Source organism: Danio rerio, chromosome 13 (genome assembly GCF_049306965.1).
Source record: "Danio rerio strain Tuebingen ecotype United States chromosome 13, GRCz12tu, whole genome shotgun sequence".
Taxonomy (NCBI): Eukaryota; Metazoa; Chordata; class Actinopteri; order Cypriniformes; family Danionidae; genus Danio; species Danio rerio.
In genome coordinates this window covers 29129389-29150413 of record NC_133188.1, presented here as the reverse complement: position 1 = coordinate 29150413, position 21025 = coordinate 29129389, and the positions used below count along the sequence as shown (strand labels likewise).

General features: G+C 42.6%; 2 protein-coding genes across 4 annotated transcripts in view; one reads left to right on the top strand and one right to left on the bottom strand.

The window, feature by feature from the left end:
* Positions 1 to 21025, top strand: part of pdlim1 (PDZ and LIM domain 1 (elfin)) — a 534563-nt gene that overhangs the window by 365150 nt on the left and 148388 nt on the right. The gene's annotated exons all lie outside the window — the stretch shown is intronic.
* Positions 3989 to 21025, bottom strand: part of bcl11aa (BCL11 transcription factor A a) — an 85960-nt gene continuing 68923 nt past the window's right edge. For 2 of the 3 annotated variants that reach the window (XM_073919969.1, XM_073919970.1), the window contains exon 3: positions 3989 to 9333. In XM_073919969.1, coding sequence (XP_073776070.1) covers positions 7235 to 9333 — 2099 coding nt within the window. In that variant the 3' untranslated portion in view covers positions 3989 to 7234. 3 annotated transcript variants of the gene reach the window in all.

Genomic DNA, 21025 nt, shown 5'->3' with positions numbered 1-21025 from the left:
GCCGAGAGCACTCGGTCAGGGAAAGAACAACTGGCAATGAGCGATCTCGGGGGAAGCAACAGATCAATCTGGGCTTCCCCGAATCGCGCCCATATCAGCTGAACAGACTCGGGGTGGAGTCTCCATTCTCCAGGACGCAAGGCTGCCGTGTGAGCGCATCGGCTGCACGGTTGAGCTTGCCTGAATATGAATGGCGTGCAGCGATTTCAGCCGCGGATGACTCCAGAGGAGCAGACGGCGGGCGAGCTGAGACATGCGGCGAGAGCGCATACCCCCTATACGGCTGATATACGCCACCGCCGCCGTACTGTCCGTCCTGACCAGCACGTGTTGCCGCTCCAACACCGGAAAAAACGGTGGAGAGCGAGGAACACTGCCAACAGCTCCAGGCGATATGCCAATGCAACTGGTTACCTTTCCACAGGTCCGCAGCCGCATGCCCGCAACGCACAGCCCCCCAGCCCGTGTTGGAAGCGTCTGCTGAAACGACAACAAGACTGGACGCCTGTTCTAGAGACACCCAGGCCTGTAGGAACGAGGGGTCGCTCCAAGGGCTGAGGGCGCGGCGACACAGCGCAGTAACAGAGACTCGGTGTGCGCGCGCGTGCCATGCGCGTCTGGGGACTCGATCGTGAAGCCAGTGCTGAAGTGGTCTCATATAGAATAATCCGAGCGGCATGAAGCGGCTGCGGATGCCATATGCCCCAGGAGCCTCTGAAATAGTTTCAGTGGGACCACTATTTTACTGTCGAGCTCTCTCAGACAGTACAGCATCAGCTGAGCGCGCTCTCCGGAGAGGCGCGCTGCCATGGTGACCGAGTCCAGCTCCAGCCCGAGAGAAGAGATCCTCTGCACGGTGGCGAGTTTGCTCTTTTCTCGGTTGACCTGAAACCCCCACAGGTGGAAGTGCCAGAGCACTTTGTCTCTGTGCATAATCAACTCTGTGCATAATCAAAAGAGAGGGCAAATTCAGCCAGTCGTAAAGAAATTGAGTATGCAGATGCCCGCGAGCCGAAGGGGCGCTGAGGCACCCTCCGCGGGCTTGGTGAGGACCCGCGGAGACAGAGAGAGCCCGAAGGGGAGGGCTTTGTATTGCCAAGCTCGACCTTCAAACGCAAACCGCAGAAACTGTCGGTGGCGAGGAAGAGTGGAGACATGGAAATACGCGTCCATCAGGTCTAATGCTGCAGACCAACCCAGAGGACGAACGCACCGGAGGATGCGCTTCTGCGTGAGCATTCTGAACGGCAGCTTGTGCAGGCAGCGGTTCAAAACGCGCAGATCTAGGATTGGCCGTGACCCACCGCTCTTTTTGGGCACGATGAAGCGTGGGCTGTAAAACCCGCTCTCCATCTCGGCTGGAGGGAGCGGCTCGATTGCATCCTTCGCCAGGAGGACAGCAATCTCCTCTCGCAAGACAGGGGCGGACAGGGGGCTGACCCTGGTGAATACACACCCGTGACTTGGGGGGCCGTTTCGCGAACTGAATCGCATAGCCGAGTCTGATTGTGCGTATGAGCCACCGCGAAGAGCTGGCCCGCGCTAACCAGGCAGGCAGAGCTCTCGCTAATGGACTCATCGCTACAATCGCTGACGTACCAGCAGTGGGGCAGCGCGGAGTGGGTGTGCTGATCCGGGAAGCTCGCGGGTCCCACGGAAAAGCTGGAGGTGAGATATTTGCTCTCACTCCAAACCCGAGCTCCGGAGGGGAGGCTCGAGGGGTGGGAGAAAGGAGACCGTCCTCCCAGCGCTCGTGAGCCACTGGCGAAACGCACCGAATCTGCAAGCTAGAAAGCATAGCGTCCCAGACTGGCAGATTTCGGGCTGTCACATCTGGGGAAGTGAAAAGTGCCCTTTCATAATGTTTTCATGGCAGTAAAAAGTGCCGTTGGAAATGGGGCCCCGCCCTCCAGCGGGGAAAGAGCAAGTTCCCTCTTCTCCAGATGGCCTGTCCCAGGGGCGCTTCGCGGTCCGTTGCCGGACTTAGCGGCGTTCTGGGCAGGGGGGCTGCCTGCTTCCGAGGTGCCCGACGCGCTCGCTTCGCCTGAGGCGTGTGCGGGGGCGGAGCAGCTCTCGTAGGCGGGCGCCTTCGGCGAGGAGCAGGTATGAATGGCACGGCGGGCGGAGCGGGCTACGGACCGCCGATAAGACATCACCCACCAACTGCTCTCTCACCGCCTTGAATTCCTGGGTGAATTCACAGACAGTGTCGCCGAACCTGGCTGGGGATATGGGGAAGTCAAGAAAGCGGACTTTGTCGACTTTGCGCATATCAGCCAGGGGTGGCGCTCCTGGATCACTAATGTGGACATCGTCCTCCCCAACGCACACGCAGCGGACTCAGTAGTCCGAAGAGCTAAGTCGGCGGCGGTGCGAAGCTCGTAAGCCTGGGTTGGACCCACCCTCGTGCAGCTCGGCCAGCGCCTGCGCTTGGTAGCGCTGGTAGGTGGCTATCGCATGCAAGGCGGAAGCAGCCTGGCCCGCAGCTATGTAAGCTCTAGCTCCGAGGGAGGTAGATAACTTACAGGCTTTGGATGGGAGACGAGGCGAACCCGCCAAGAAGAGGCGCCGCGCGGATTTACCGCCATCGCGCACTCAACCTGAGGAATCGCCACATACCCCCTGGCTGTTTCACCGTCAAGAGTGGTTAGGGTGGAGGAACACGCAGCACGAGCAGAAAAAAGTGCTTTACAAGACCGCGTGAGCCTACTGTGCACCTCCGGGAAGAAGGGAACGCCCCTCTAGTCGGTCCGGCCGCGGGGCTGGGGGATAAACCATCTCCAACCCACGGCCGAAGCAGCCCGGGAAAGCACGGCTAACATGTCCGTTTCAGGATCCGTAGTGACAGCGCTCACCAGCCCGAAGGGGGCGAGCGGGTCTGGATCATCGGACAATGAAAGCCCACCCTCCGATGCCGCCGTGGACATCTGGTCTCCGGTGTCATCGGGCGTAAGGGCTACCATCTGTTAGACGGATCGCTTCCCCCGCCCGAAGCTTGGATGGAGCGCTTAGAGGAGCGGGAGGTCCGCGGGCCCGTGGGCGACGGATTATCTCTCGCTGAAACCCTCAGATCTGCCCGAGTGCCCGCTGCAGAGCAGGGGGACAACTGGGGTGGTTCGCCCTTTTGCAAAGGCTAACCGCGATCTTGCGCAACAGTCATGGCATCGCAATGACGACATGAACTGCCCGCGAGCAGCGCATTAACATGCTGGACCCCCAGACATGTAACACAGTGCCCGCGCCCATCATCCGAGGACAGGAAACCACCGCATCCAGAAACGCACAGTCGGAGCGCCGTCCTGATAAGTGCTGACTGTGTTGCTCTTTCTGTGAAGTTTGCAACTTTATACGCACCGCTCTGGAGGACCGGACCCAAAGAACGCCAGGCAAGGGAGAAACCCAGCTCGACCGTCTGCCACTGCGTGTACACACTCTGGACCGGGAGAATGCTCTCGTTCGCTCAGAATCGCTGGTCACAGCAGGAGGAACCCTCATCGACTCGATCAGAAAGTCTCTGAAGCGAAAAGGATAGCGTCTGCTGGCGCCAGGTGAGCTTATATACTCAGTTGATTGCTTATGCCGCTCACCTGCGCAGGCTTGCGCTGCCAATTCATTCTTAATTGGCCCGTTCAATACTCTTTCAGACGAGTAGCTTCTGAACCGAACCTCCCAATGCGTGGATTTTACAATCAAATCCACTTATAGTGCTGAAGTTCCCCCCGAAGGGGAACTAAACTGTAGATGTTTTAAAAACTCATATATACATATATATTCTAGTCCCGATTAAGTCGTAACATCCGATTCCGATCGAGTCAGAAACCACGTGATCGGGACTGATCACGTGATTGGATCTGGATATTCCTAGTAAAAGAGGTTTGTGTGTGTGTGTGTGTGTGTGTGTGTGTGTGTGTGTGTGTGTGTGTGTGTGTGTGTAAGAGAGAAATGTCCTCAAAATGTGGAAAGAAACCTTGGTCAACAGACACGGATATATGCTTTAATTTTTTTATTAATTGTTTTCAATAAAGGGACAAAATTGGTTGGTGAACAGGATAATGTAGACAACTGCCAGAGAACACAGACAGTGGTTTCTCCAATAAAACTTAACATAGACCAGAAACAAAAACAACAAAAAAGCAAGTCTGTCAATGACCTTTGGTCATTTTCTTTTTTTTAAAAAAAGTAAAACAAAATGAAAACAAACAAAAATGATCCATTCTATGTCTCCGTTTTGAACAGAGTATTTAAGCAATAATAAATAGTGACTCCCATTGAAAAAGATAAAGTTCAAGTTCAAGTTACAACAAACAGCTCTCATAACAGGAATAGAAAAGGCTGATAACAAAATATTCCGCATTGCCATTTACAAAAGAGTATGAACTTAAGTGGGCTGCTCCTTTAGTTCCATTTCATTTTTAAATATGCTTTGCATATGAAAGTCGTCCCAATCTAGATATAAAGCACCATTTAATATTTGGCAATGAAAAAAACAAAACAAAGAAAACACCTGCAAAACAGTGATTATTTGAACTCATTTATTTGAACCTTTTTTTTGTTGTTTGTTTGTTATTTACTGGTATTTTACTGCATATGAAGTTAGCTTTTTTTTCAAGATGCTGGAATGTATTCAGGTGAGACAGGTGAAAAGACAGAAGCACACTACAGAACAACCCAACATTAGCTTGCTGTACTGCATACAGAATGGCAGCAGAGGAGATTTTAAAAAAGAAGAACAGAAAAAAGATATGTACAACCACCTGTTTTAGCTAGTGTGGACATTCTCAAAAGACTCCTCGGGGAAACCATTGAATGGCCTCCTTTGTACAATGCCACATACTTCAATTTTTTAATTGGATTTTTTCTGTTTTCTTTTTTTAAACATACAAATAATTCGCACTATATTATCCTGCCAAATTAAAAAAATATACCGTGGCAGCTTGTTGTTTTTTTTCCACTACCAAAAAAGGTACAATAATACCTTTTGAGAACAAGCAACAGTTAAAAATACAAGCCTCAATATAAATACTGTAGTACCTACACTAGGTGAACATTTAATTCAAATACCATTCTAGAAATACAGAAGAAAGTAGACCATAAATGTGTTTTAGCATAGGAACTGACATGATGTGCATTTTCCTATATTTAAGTTTCTCTATTATATATTTTATATATAATTTTAAACCTTTCCCCAATGCAAGTTTGACCTGAAGAGCTGTGAAGAGCCAAGATGAAAAAAAGAAGAAAGAAAAAGCAGGAAGGAAAGAAAAGAGAGAAGAAAAAAAAAATCACAGATTTTTCCCATTTTATATATATCGTAATCAAGTCTTGAACACCACCAAGACAAAAGAGAAACAACCAACTTAAATACAGTTTCCCCTAAGATAATGAAATGTTACTTTTTAAAAAAGTCTTTTTTATTTTCATACTTAAAAAAAGATTTGTACAAAAAAAAGTTCTTGCAGTGAAAGCAGCAAGTTTCAATTGTCCGTACTTTGTCAAGCACTGTGTGCTTTGACGCAATAATATTATATCAGACTTGGGCTTTATCTTTTATGAGGTGAGAGGAGGAGTTGGCTTTTTTACATTAAATAATGACACCATGTTTGATTCTTTAGGAAGTTTTCCCTCTCGTAAATACCTGTAAACAGGGAAACTTTAACAGTGCACTTCTTTGTCCAACAAGCAAGCAAACGTAATTTATACTCTACTACTAGACCTCCAATTAGCATTACTTAAAAAAATAACAAAGGGCAGAGTGGCAGGTGCCGTCTAAACACCAAAAACATCACTGATGTCTTGCAACAATGAAAAAACAAAAATAGAGTCTCCTTGAATGTCAGCTTGTACCACACTATGTGTGGAACTCATATAAAACAAAGGAAAAAAAGTGACGTGTATGGTTTTCCCTCTCTCGCTCGCTCACTCTTTCAGGTTCATTTAATCTTTTAGGGAGCTCAGACATAGGCAATAATAAAGAAATAAGATTTTGACTTAGACCTGTAGGCAATTCATAGTTAATCATCACTGACAGCTGCAAATATTTCAATGCTTTCTTAATAACCAATTCTCAAGTGTACATTACATTAGTTTGCTCCAAATGCCCTTAGGTGTTCCTTCGCAACGGGTGTTCACACTAACAATGGTCATCAAAGAAATGTCAAAATGTGCTACTGAAGATGAACAAACACAGAAAATCATTTCATCCAAAATGATTGTGGATGGAAAACTAGTACCGCTAATTACAGTACCTTTAGATAGTAGTAAACAAGGCGGAATCTCACACCGTATACTGCATGTGCTATGCCCAATGAAAGGATACGTTTTGCATTGGTACCTAATGATGATTAACTACAAATTTCCTTTGCTTTTTGATTATTACTACTTCTCTCCAAAGTCACAGTTGACTGTAGCAGTCAGGTACTTGATGCAAGAACCTTTTGAGGATCCAAATCGATCCTTGTGTAATGTCTAGCTGAGACTCCAGAATTACAGCAAATGAGATTAACCAATGCAATTTTACGATATCCAAGGCACTCTTTTTATTTTGTTTGTTTTACCAAATGATAGTACAAATTCAAATCTCAATGCTGTTTTCATTCAGAAATTCAAAGGCTGTCATTACTTTTATTCTGTAATAGGGGCCAATTATTATTTTAACCCTATGTGGACAGAACATCTTTTTGAAAGATTAGTTTAAGTGCGATATCCAGCCCGTCCAAAGAGGGTTAAGCGATAGCCTGCAGTCCTCCATGTTACAACACAAAACTGTACATGATATGTTTTACAGAATGTATGCAGCATGGTTTTTCTTTTCTTTTCTTAGATCTCAAAAAAAAAAGAAAAGCAAAGGAAAAACATTTGTAAAATAATGAACGATAAAACAGCAACACATTTACTAAACAACTAACCAACCAGGGACAATTTATTTTTAAAATTAGCCAAAATATATCATGCATGCTGTCAAATCTTCCAAAATGTGAAAGAAAAAAAAGAAAATGTACACGACATGTAAATTATTGCACAAGAGAAAGGCTCCAAGTTTGCGTCAATGCAATAGTATTGCCCCGATACAGATCATGCATTCAACGGTAAATGAAAAAGGTGTGCTGGTGGTGCCAAGCACGTTGTCTTAGCCGCCACTGGACTAGCGAAACAGGGAAATCTACAAGGATGAGGGTGGGAGTGGGCCAAGGTGTTATTCGCTGTTAATAGGCAAGTGAGCCACCACACTCCACCGCTACTCAGTTTTAATTTCGGTGCTCAATGGGCGGTCACTGTGCCATTTTTTCATGTGTTTCTCAAGGGTGCTGTACACACTAAAAGGCATCTGACAGATTTCACATTTGTAAACGTCCTTGCCCACTTGCCCGTGCGTTTTCATGTGCCGTGTTAGCTTGCTGCTCTGGGCGCAGGCGTAATTGCAGAGCTCACACTTATAAGGCCTTTCGCCCGTGTGGCTGCGCCGGTGCACTGTCAGATTGCTGCAGTTTTTGAATACTTTGCCACAGAACTCGCAGGTGTCAGTACGTCGCCCATCTTTTGAGCTGGGCCGACCAGGACCCCCGAGATGTGGCGTGCTGCCGCCACTGCCAGTCCCGCTGCGGCCCGAGACCCCGCCGTCTAGGTCCCCTGGTGGCGTAGAGAAGCGCAGGCTTCCATTCTCTGAGGAGTGCTCTGAAGATGAGGCGAAAGGCGATTGTCTGGAATCCCCAAAATTCAGAAAGGGGTCCTTGAGCTGCCTAGAAGCAGCATAACCAGCCAACCACTGGGAATAAACATTCTCAGTGTTGGGGATTGTAGGGGTGGAGAGGTCAAAGTCCTTCTCCAGCTTGATTCGTTTGGAGAAAGGGCTAAGTGAACTGGGACTACCAAGCAGGAGCTTCTTGGACAAGCCTACAGAGGCAGATTCGCTTGGAGAAGAGCCGCGGCCGTTGATAGCTGAACCGCAACCCTCGTCCACTCTGTCTGATTCTAGAGCCGAATCCTCATCACACATGTCCCTATGTGCATCATTGTCGGAGTTTAGAGCTCCCCGCTTGTGTTGGTGAAATGCCTCACTGTAGTGCTGCATGCTGGCAGCCAGGCCCATGCCCTGCATAACCTCAGGCAGTGAGCGCGGGATCCCATCCTCACCCAGACGCCCACCATTGTTCTCGTGGTGTCGTGCAGCTTGAAGGTTGAGACTGAAGTGGTAGTTGTTTCTCCCTCCATCTCTGTCCCTCTCCCTTTCCCTCTCCCTCTCTCTCTCCCTTTCCCTTTCCAGTTCCTCCTCTTCTCCTTCCTCTTCTTCCTCTTCCTCTTCTTCTTCCTCCTCCTCCTCTTCTTCCTCTTCCTCCTCCTCCTCTCCATTTTCTGGAATCATGCGGTCATTTTCACTCTTGAATTTGGCTACCACAGACTTGAGGGCATTACTGGCACTACCCACCAAGTCGCTGGTTCCTGGTTCAGGGGAGCTAGCTGTGGACAAGCCATCATCGGATTTGACCGTTGTGGGCGATGACTTGTTCATGTGCGTCTTCATGTGCCTTTTCAACTTGCTGGCCTGTGTACAGGCATGGTCGCACAGATGGCACTTGTATGGTTTCTCACCCGTGTGACTGCGTCGATGCACTATTAAATTACTCTGGAACTTGAAGGTCTTCCCACAGAATTCACAAGACTTGGTCTTCATGGGCGTGTTGGACTGTTGGTTGAGAGGGGTCGGGGTAGACTGGGAGCCAGAGGGAGATTGCATGGAAGGTAGGGGAGGGGTGGAGAGAAAGGGCGGCTTGGTTCCTGACTGGAATGGTTGTAGTAGCCGTTGCATAGGGCTGGGCCGATTAGGTGAAAGAGGAGGAGTTGACCCTGAGGTGTTACCAGCAAGCTCTCTCAACCTACGAGAGAAGTCCATAGCTGGGGGATCCATGGGTATGGGGTTGAGGCGTAGCACCCTGTCGAAGGCACTCGGGTGGTGGGTGGCCAAAGCCAGCTCCTCCGGGCTCAGGTGCTCCATGCGATGAGGGTCCAAGTGGTGACGAGGTGGAGGGCTAAAAAGAGGCGGCGTAGGAGGAAACCGCCCTTCTCGGAGAGGGGGCCCATCTCGTCCAGAGTTCGGTATTCGTAGAAGGTTGAACGGGCTTCCCTCCGGGAGATGGATGCCATGCAAAGGAGGCTGAGAGGAGCAATCCGCGCCCATTCCCGAAGGAGCTCCCACTCGGGGTGTGAGCGGACTTCCACGTTCACTCTCAAGGTAGATTCGGAAGCCATGAGTGTTCTGGGCATGTTGCAGGAGAAACCAAGCACTGCTGAACGGCTGCTTACAGGTTGTGCAAGTGTAGCTGCTGGGCTCATCTTTACCTGCAAAACACATAAATAAAGTAAACGTTAACTCTCTAACAGTGCAAAAGACAGGAAATACAACTCATTTAGAGGAAAACCATTAAGATAACAGATCTGCACTGTGATTGTTTACACACCTTTCATTTTTCAGCTGTTCCCTCAATGCTACACATCTGAGCTTTAATCATTTATGAACTTCCCTTATCACCCGCTTAGATCCCAGACCTGTGCTGCCCCCTATTCCAACAGTCTCTCATCGGCTTTAGCCCCTCAGCAGGCTAAAGTAAGTATCACACAGCAGTAAACACTGTTCTTATTATAAACATGCTCCCAAACAGGACTGTAGGCCAGAACCCAGCGGAGCAAAGCTTTTTACAACATAAGACCAGACAATGCACTAGTATTCCAGCAGAGAAAGGCTGTGTTGGGGTTTAGCTCAGGTCTTTGCATGAGGTGATACACTCCTGCTTTGGGTCTTGTAACAGTTGTCAGCAGGACTGTAAAAGCAAACAATACTGCTTGCTCAAGCTGAACACTTTCATCCATGTACCAAAACAGATGAGGCAGGAAGCATACCACAAAAACAAAATTTGGAAGGACTACAATAATAGATCCTGTAAAGGGGCAGCAGAGGAAGCACATATTGTTAGGATGTGTTAAGGGTTACATATGGCAAACTTCAGGTATCTTAAGGTACTAGTATGCTTGCAATAACAATGAAAAATTATAAACTTTGTTTAAAATTAGAATTTCATTTCATAATTTGTCTTTTCTTCAAATGCAAGCTCCTGAAAATGAAGTAAAAATGGAAATAAAGAAAAAGTTACAGTAACAAAAAAAAAGAGACGCACATTCTCCCATACAACTGAAATGGAAATGTATGTGGACAACTGTCATAGCAAAAGAACATTTAAAACAATTCACTTTCAGTGGCGCTTTGACAATGACCTGTGATTTTCCTCCCATTGCATTTGTAATCTCATTTAATGTATCTGACTCCTCCACTGCCTTATTTAGCAGATTAAATATAAAGGAGGCTAGCCTTTCAACATTAAATACGCTGACACCTAATGCTAAGTTATCTATTTATTAAATATCTGTATGCCACTGCACGCTGGAGGAACTGATACAGTGTGTTCTAAATGTAGAGAAAAGACAACTAGTGGACACATGCACATCATGATTTTGCCAAGTATGACGTGATTCTGTATCTATGTTGATCCTGGAACATATTTTTTGTTCGAAAATGTAATCCATAACTATTCCCTACCCCTAAACCATAACATGTAAATTACTCCCAAAATCAAAATCCTAAACTTAACATAAATGTAAGCATATCTCTTAATTTTGATTGGCTTATTGGAATGTTGGTCCAGGATCAGCAAAATGTTAATCTAGGAACATGTCCTACTTGGTGAAATCAGGTTGGTGTGGACAAATACACACAGACACATACATTACCTTTCTTTTTTTACATTTTAAATTGCATTTATTACTACTATACATGTATAAAATTGTCTTAATTACGCCAAAACATAGTGGATGGATAAAAGGAATACCGCTCTCATGAATATGCTCAAGTATAAATGTTTTATCTAGTCCAGATGGAAGGCTGTCAAAAGCTACAGAGCCATTTTTGATAATTACACTGAATACATTCCTAAATAAAAACAAAATGTTATAAAGTGCTGCAAATGGCATTTGCACCATCAACAGGTAAACAAGCAGCAGGTTCAGGGCGTCTATAGTTAAAAAACACACGATTAACTGACAAATGGCAATGAAATGGATATTTTCATGAGGTAATGAGTGACAGTTTGAACTTTGAAAATTACCAACGCTAAAAGCGATGTTGCATGCAAAAGGTACAGATATCTACCTACGCTTCCAAAAAATGCAAGGTCAAGCGGTCAGGAAAAGAGCCATCATCCACACAGGAGAACCACAACAACAAACAGCGAAAATGGACAGGGGAGATGGATTTAACTCCCCCCATAAGCCAGAGGTCTCTAAACTGCTATCATGTACTGTTTACAACCATCCCAAGAGAAAGAGGGGGAGAGGGGAAAACGCAAAAAAAATGGAGAGATGGCGGGAAGAAAGGCTGAAAGAGGTGCTGAACGGAGCCGAACAGGCAGCGTGCACTCTTTCATCTCGTTTGTTTTCCTCAGAGGGGCTTTCTCTGAAGTCTTCAATAGCCAGCAAAGCATGTAACGAGGCAAGGCCTTTCTGCTGCTCAGAGGAGGAAAGGCAGGCCAGAGCCACTGTGGGTTTTCTCAGATAATCCTGTTAATGCACACAAATGGGGGGTGGTTCTGGAAGGCACCGTGGCGGGCAGACAGCCACCTCCGGACATCACTGCACTCTTTTGTCCGGTCATCATTTAATGTCTTGCTTGGTATTTCATTAACATGGTAAACAACAAAAAACACACCATGCTCATCAGGGTGTGAGATAAACACATGCTCATGTTTAAGAGCAACCATTATACAAGCAGTGCTCAAAATAATATAAAACATGGCAATGTATGTACAGTGCTCAGCATATACGAGTACACCCCTTCAGAATCTCTCATTTAAGTTAATATTTATTAATAGGAAGCTTTACAATATTATATTTGTGCACATACATTAGAATAGTCAGTACTGAAGCCAGATCTGGAGCTAATCTAACAAAATCACTTATGATAACGGTCCAAAATTAGTACACCCAAATTGATGTTAGAGAAAAATATTTTTAAAAAGATCAAAATTTAAGAAAAACAAAAACTATATAAAAATTTAGTTGAAATTTTGGAGTTTGTATTTTTCCCCCAATATTTTACATGAATTTAATTGTATTATCTTTCTGTTTTTAAAGATGTTTGGTGACTAAAATATTTTTTTGATAAATATATCCGTTTAATAAACCTGTTTTGTTAAAACTCACCAAAATATATGCGCACTGTATACTAGTAGTTCACAAACTTTGTTCATTTGAATCCTTGTATGGCTCTGTTCCACTTAAGTAAAAACATATATCAAATATCACACAAACAAATGCATAGTGTTTGGAGAAATCAATCATTAAATGTAGCACAAATCACACATTTAAATAAATAAGACAGACTGTATCTGCAATCTGACAAACGTTTAAAAATATATCAAGGTCCTAAAGCAAGAAAGCAACGGTGGCGCTGTCACACGCCAGCTTTCAGCTGAGAGAGATGGGCAGTAAAGGAGGTAAGGCTTGGTGTGAACAGAGAGAAAAATAACAGCACACTGCTGCTCTCTGGCCCTGCCACCCACAACACCTCCTGACAATCTCACTCATGACCAACAGCTGAAAGCGCTGCACCAAATCAAGACTGCACACTACTTTATATCAGGGGGGTTGATGCAAAGGCCAGCTAAATTATGGATCATTACAATCTGCAGAAATTACATTTAATTGCTGCCACCTGCAGAGGGTTTAACCTAGTATACATTTTTGTATTATCATGCAAAGGGTATTTTTTCACTCCTGTCACACAGCTACAACTCTAATGGCTATCTGTTGTTGTGGAGGTTGCGAGAGAGTTTTAATTTGCCTCGAACACAACACCTAATTTCGCTTTCAAAACGGAGGCCTTCGATTCTTTAAATAGATTTTGAGGGTCCATTGGCTCCTCACCAGCCACAGGGATCTTCTGAAGGACAGGTTAGCGCATCTCCATGTTTAACAAGGGCCCGCTTCATTTCATTACACATGGCAACACTCGGCGGAATATGTAATCATCTTTTTCACATGACATTTTGAATATCCAACTAGACAAATAATTGCGGCAATAATTGATAGCTTCGCGCAGGCGGCGGTATTATTGACTGGCGTGCCTTGCGCAGGCAACCGGCGAGTGCCATGCGGACATCGTGCTTGGCACGCTCACAGCCAGGTTCTTCTTCTGACAAAACTGTCACAATCTGTTCGGATGACGGGAGTCGGCGAGCCACCGACAGGTGCTCCAATAATCTGCTATTAGACTCTGAAGATTTTACTGGGTGGAATTAAAAGCAGCAGCCTGCCAAAGAAATTAGCCTCCCCCTCCTTTCGGTCTAATTTTAATTTTCTCAAGAGACTTGAAAGAGTATTCTTTGTGTCATTGACTGTCTTTTTGAGAGAAGAACCAGAGAGCTCAGCATTGGAGACGTTGGATGAGAGGTAAAAGGGACTCGTGGGTTCACAGCTGTTTAATGTAGACGACTACTCTCACCGCAATGTGATGCTAATCTGTACCTTGACACTCAGAAAAAAAGTCAGACTTGTTCTAATTTTCACCGATTCCTCAGTTAATTAGAAAGCTCTCCAATTTGCAGCAAAAGCGGGTCAGTCCGGACAAGCTGGCAAGCCGCTACGTTTGAGGCAGAGAATGCCGGTGACAGTTGTTGGACTGGTCTGCGGGAGCTGGCAGCGGCACGGCTACTTACAGACGGATGCGAGCACTCAGTGCATTGCTGGCAGTTTTTACACAGGGAAATGTCAGAGCAATGTTACAGCACAGAGCCACGGGAAAACAAGAACACCCCCCCCCCTCCTTCCCCAAACTGCCAACCACATCCTCACAGGACCGACTAATCCAGCTAAATCGGCACACATACACACACACACACACACGCGCGCACGCATTAAACTGCAGTTAGATAAAGCCACACTAAATGATCTTGACAAAAAAGTAAGGCTGTATTACAGAGCGGTGATGGCTTGGCAGAGAGTGACTGGTGCCCATGGTGAAACCGGAGACACGGAGGAAGGAAATATGTTGCGAGTTCCCCATTCCCCCCTTGCTGAGTCTTGCATCTCGCGCAGGAAAAGTGTAGCACACCAAACAGATAACTTTACAGTGCAAAAATAACCAAAAAGTGTGACTTGTGCAAATTTCAGACAGCTCATCTGGGTCAAAATCCGGCTTGCGGACAGGTCAGCTGGATTTTATTGCACTCGCACACACGTAACCTGTTTGCTGACACTCGAAAGGCATTGTGTTAGTTACACAAGTGCATTTACAAATGAGAAATTGTCATCGCAATTTCATTAAAATACACTTAAATACAGCTAAGCGCATTGAAAGGGATGGATTTATCTTGACTGACACACGTGGATGACTGACACGTATAGATGGAAAGTGTGTGTGTGTGTGTGTTTGGAGTAATGTCTACTGTTGGCTTTGTTAAGAGACCGGGGTGCATTTCTATGTGTGCCGTCTGGATCGATGGCGCTGGCAGACTAAGATGAATGCCAGATTAAAACAGCTCGGGCAGCCCAATATCCCCAACATGCAGATTCATCCATTGTTCTTCCTCCCACCACTAAAAAACCACCCCCCTCACTCTCTCTCTCTCACACACATACACAGCGTCCACAGCAAACAAAAGCACCAGATACGGACACTCTTGCGTACAGCGATTCAAAACCTCCTACATGCGAAAGCGCAGGTCATTTGGACAGTTGCTGGCATTTCGCGAGCTGTACTCTCAGCCTTCCATCTCGACAGCTTCACTGCTGTCACTAGCCCAGACTGCAGCTCCTTTTGTTTTGTCCTTGACGATTGTGTTAAGATTCAACAGCTCTCAGAGATAATGGTAATTGAAGTAATGCAACAATGCAGTAACAGGATTACTGAATGCAGGGGGAGAAAGGACAATGCCATGTAATATCATTTTTGAATTTTATCAGCGGCTTATGCTTTCAAGAGCCTCTGCATATATTTGCGTTTGAGGTGTCCCTTCACCTCTGCACCTGCTCAAATCTCACAATTATGACATTACAATTTCTGTATTACATTTTCATAATGGGAATCAAGCACCACGCACGTGAATCCTGTTAAGGCTGACAAATAAAATTGATTATAAAAATCAATCAGTGTCAAACTTTTCAAATCAAGATATTGTTTTCAGATGTATAAAAATCTACACCAAAATGTAGGTTCAGATTTGCTTTTGAAAGACGGCTCTTACCAATTATCTTTTCAAAAATAGGGTAAAATAGTGAAATAATACTGTAATTTAAAATAGCTGCTCTGTATTAGGGCTGCAAAATATATCAGTTCAGCATCAATATCGAAATATGCGCCTTCGCAACAGTCACATCGCAGGATCTCTGTAGCTACGTTTCCATTCACCTATTTTTATGCATGTTTTAGATATGTGCATAAAAAAAATAAAATAAAAAAAAATTGATTGATAGAAAAATGCCAAGATGTGCATCAATTTTGAAAATGTATGCGCAAAAATTAGTAGGATAAACTTTTTATTCGATAAGAAAAGTTGCTTATGCTTAAACTACGATGGAAAAACTTTTACTGAACAAATTCCCGTATACGCATTGAAAAGGTCATGTGATTTTGTTATAAGAGATCGTGTGATGATAAAAATGTGTGCGAATGGACAAACCAGCCAGCTGAGCACACTGTAAAACATCTGAAATGTAGTTTTGGTCATTCTTAAAAGCCGTAACCATTTCCGCATTAGAGTTATTATATTATTAATTACCTCCAGAACTGTCAAAAGTGCCTGCGCTCTGCGTCTCATGGCTTCAAATGCCACCAGGTGTTCATTGCATGTCAGCATCATCTTCTGAGGCTAAAGTCATTTATTAAATAAAGAAAAGATTGACGCAGCTTCTCCTACCTCAGAAAATTCAGTTATTACTGTTGATATTTGGCAGCAGTTCATCAGGAAGTGACGATTTTGTTCTCTTTAATTCGTTGGATGTAAACGCTGCTTAATTTGCACGTCTTTTATGCAATATTCCAGTTTTGCACATCATTTTATTTTACATTTTTGGAGCTAGTATAGCTAGTGTCAAGTATGGCCTATATTGCTGACCAGGAGCTTGTAGATTAATAGAAAAAGTTAACCATTTAAAGATTAATAATTGCTCTTTTTTCTGTTAAACACATCAAGTGAGTTTAAAGCACTTAGGCACTAGATACAAATTGCATTTGTAGTTTTAACAAACATACATTTTTCCAATGAAGACTACCAAGTGTCATTTTACATTATATTTTTAAATAATTGTGTCCAACTGCTATTAAGACTTACCAGAAAAATGTACTATAAAGCAATTTTTCCTCTCTTCAAAGTTAATTTGAATAATTTAGAGCTTTGATAAAAATTAAATATTGATTGTTTTTAAAGGGGCAGAGCTACTGTATGCCCCTCCCTTTTTGATGTTTGCATTGAGATTACGTCGAACATCAAATAAAAAAGTGCATTAAAGCTAATGTTAATCATTTATGCAGATACCCTCCTCTATAAAATCACCCTAATCATTCTAAAATAATAAGTTATTCACAAGTGTTATTCAATCTATTTAGTGTTAATTAAGCATATTTCAGATCGCAACCTACAGTTGAATTATTATTGAATTAGCACCCTTTGATTTTTTGTTCTATTTTAAATATATCCCAAATGATGTTTAACAGAGCAAGGAAATTTTAACAGTATGTATGATAATATATTTTTTTTCTGGAGAAAGTCTTATTTGTTTTATTTCGGCTAGAATAAAAGCAGATTTAAATTTTTAAAAAAACATTTATAATAATAATTCATGGGGGGCTAATAATTCTGTTTTGTAATGTCCATTTTTCCCAATATTGTGCAGCCCTACTTTGTATTTCTTTTTGCCTTTGATACTTTAATATCGTGCTGTCACAAAAATCATTCTTAAAAATACACACAAACACACACACATAACAACAAACAATATTAAAACAGTTTATCTGAGAACTTCAGCTCATCGTATTTCAAAAAGCGAACATTATTTAAGCAAGTGTATTAACTTGATTAAAATCAAAACCAATAATTAAAAAGGAGAGTGTTTGCTTAAGATGACAAAACTGAAGTTTCTAATGTGCGTCTGTGTTCAGGTCATGTGCATCTCTGGATTGTATCAGTATTCCTCCAAGCAGTCTGGCTTGGTCAGCCTAGCACCGCTCTCACACACACAGCTCTTTGTCCAGTTCCAGACTCTTTGTGGTGTGCCGAGTGACTGGCCACAAACAAAGGCCTGTTTGACCAACACTTGTTCACAGACAAAGCTGGACAGAGGAAGTGCCATAAAAATCCTGCAAAAGCCTCCGAAACACTCCTCGCTCTGTGTGTCCTCCAAACCCAAACATTATGCATTTCTCTCCGCCTAGCCAAAAGAGCACACACTAATATCTAAACAATGAGATGTAATGCGCCCATTAACTGTGCTTTCCAAATAGATGGAGGAAAGTGAAGGGGGGAAAAAAAAGAGGCACTTAAAAGAGATACTGTGATAACTGGAGCTAGTGCTCCTGGGCAGAAGCATGTCAGTAATTAACCTGGACAGGCCAGCAAAAATCTGACTTTCACATTTATTAACTTTTGCCATCGAGAGCCCTGATAAGAAGCAAGAGAATGAAGCCTTTTCTTCCTTTTCAGCAAGAGGATGAGCAACTGGGTCACATTTCAAGTTGCAAACTTTCACTAATGACACGGAAACTATTATTTATGCATGCCTGGAGTTAAGAAAAATACATTTGTCTGAAAATCTGTGACATTTTTGAAGAAAAGGTGTAAAAATGTCTTGCTCAGGAAAAAAAATATGTGCATGTGGTGACATCTTTGCACATTTCAAAGTAGTTTCATAGTGAGTAGCGCTAAAATGCATGTTCCTCAGAATCAGAAATACATGACTGTCAACATTTTATTACACTGGTTCATGAATTTGTAACAGAAGTTCACAAATCAAATGCCCAAAATAAAAAAAGTGATTAATTGACTTTTACTTTTTTAAGTGAGTAAACCCAATGGTTTTATACCAATTAGACAACTTCACAAAGAAAACCTGCTGGCTTAAAATTAAGAGTTAAAAGTAATTTAACTATGTGCATAATTATAAAAAATTAAGCCAGCTTAACAGCTACAATTCATGATTGGTTAAATAAATGAATCGTTTTCACTAAAAGATCACTAAAAACAACAAACCACCTACACTACACCTTAACCCAAACATAATCAATATTGCAAAAGAATGTGCAGCATTATGAATTTTAAGATCAAAGATTACATGTTTTGAGCTTTTGAATTGAAGCTAAATGCACCACATCACAAATGCAAGCATGTACCAGTTGAGCTACTGAGCATGTTTACCATATGAAATAACACACAGAGAAATTTGATGCAAATAGGCCTCTAGCGTTATCAAATTATCTGTATTATCATGATATTGACCTAAGCTGCCAAAAAGATTACTTTAACAGGTATAAAAACAAAAAACATATTGTATGTTCAGAGAAAAAATGCTATAAACAAATAGAAATTGCAACAGGATAATAAAGTACTATAGGTAAAAATTATTTAAATTAAGTTTAATGTCATGGAATAAATTAACATGTAAAATTGATTTTGTTTAAAAAAAATAATAAACCACCTATCAAGTCTTCAAGCATTGCTGTAATGTGATGAACACCACTGTAAATATAGCAATCTGAATGATCCAAAAAGGCACTCTAAAAGTTTCAATGATAAAAAAAAATTCACAATATTTTGAAGTGTCCATGATATCAATACTGTGCAAGTTCATCATTATCACGACATAATCAAATAGCAAATATCGGCATATGTCTAGATGCAAATGTAAAAGTCATGCGCAATGGTAAAGTGTTTTGAGGTGATAACAGTATTGTGCAATTGACTGTTTGCAATTAGATTAAGTTTTAATTCATCAACCATAGGCCCATAAAACTGTTATGAATTGGCATGACATTATTTTGATGGTCCCTTTAACACATTTTCTTGATTTTAAGTTACACTGCAACAACACACCAACTAATTTCTCATTAGAGGACTAGTAGTCTGTAAGGTTAAGGTTAGGGCTAGTGTAAGCTAACGAGTACTTGCAACGTTTCTTACAGTCAGAATGTCTGTCGATGGAGCAGTATCAGTAGATATTAAGCAGAAAGTCAACTAATACTCTAATGAGAATTTTTTGGTATGTAGTTGCAATGTAACTCATAGGAAACAAATTGTGCAAAAGGGACCAAAATAAAGTGATACCAAGGAATTATTTTTATTGGTGTTTTACTGCTACTTCAGCTGAAAACTGCATATTTGTAGAGATGTGTTTTGGCAAAAACAAGTCAGGGTAACAACATCAACAATTAAGAAGGACGGGTCAGTCATCCTGGACTGAAAATATTGGTATAATATTAAAAATCCAGACACAATTCCCTGTGCATATAATGCAAGTAATCCGAGAATCAACTCATTCTAATGTACACCATCATTTCTCCAGTCTGCTTGCCTGCCGGACAGCAAGTGCAATTAAGAGCGAAGAGATTTCCACACACCTGACTCCCCTCTCCTTATCATTATTACAACGAGGGAAAAACGTGTCCCCTCCAATCAGAAATACACACAGCTAAACACGGCCTGCCCAGCTAATGATAACCGCAGAGAGTGGCATACGTTTCCCTCTCAAGCCAGTCAAATCAAACCCGGCTGCTCAGGCCTGAGAGTAAAGAGTGCTCGGATTCTGTTATTGCTGAATACGAGAAGTTGATTTCGGTATTTAAGAGCAACAATGAGGCTAATTTCACAATCCTCTCGGTGTGTCATTAGGCGCTGCTCTACAATCTGCCACACAAGAACGAAGACAAAACACAATTACCCCCGAGTACTTTTAAAGAACTGGGATATGAAAGCGGTATTGTTTTGGCGAGGAGGCCAATCAGGACTTTATATGTGTGCAAATGTATATTTGCTCATGTGAGCCACATCTGCGCATGTATAGAAGTTGGTTTGACTTGTAATGAAGGATTGTGCAGCCGGGGTGAAAAATAAATACTAAGTGCAAGAGTTCAAGAGTCCCTGCTATGATCCACATTGTGGTGGGGGGTTTTGTACCTTTTAGTGCTTCTGATGGCAAGTCATACACAAATAGGAACTATACAATGTACATACGGCTAAAGAAAAAATGAAGAGACCACTCAAAAGTTTTTAGTTTATTTGGGTTTAATAGTAAAGTGCTTAGTTAAAGGTTTAATAACATTTGTTATCACATTTTTACATTTATAATTGATTTCTAATTATTATTTATTTATTTAGCAAAAAATAACAGAATAATGAATGTTTTCATTAGTTATAATTGAAAATCTGATTTATCCCCCTAAATTCTAATTTTTTTATCCTCTTCTGAAATTAAAAGTAAAACATTGGCAAAGTTTTCTCTAAAAATATATATTTTGCGATTTTGACCAATTGTCATTTTCTTCATTTATACGAAATATCATCAGATCTCACCAAAAATCTTATTTTAATTAAACATGTAATGTGGGCTGAGAGTTTCCAAGTGGTCTCTTAATTTTTTTATTGAGTATCTAAGTTATATGCATCCACAGTTAGAAATTATTCAAACAAAAAAAGGTTTACTGCAAACATAAAAAGTGAAGTGCAGATGTCACTTATTTTGTTATGTGTATCACAGTGACATTCATACATCTGAATAAAATATCTGATTATTCCAAATAGTAGAAGGCTATCTCTAAATGGAGTAGTTGCACATCCTCAGCTTGTGTGATGATGTCTTCATGTAAAAGCTGTGCTGGGGATCTGCTTTACCACTGGGGAACATGCCTGGAGAGCAGAAGCCCCAGAGGGACAGATGGAGTACCCTTGGTGGACTGAACAATGAAGGAAAATGCCGTTCCATCATGGGATTATTGTAA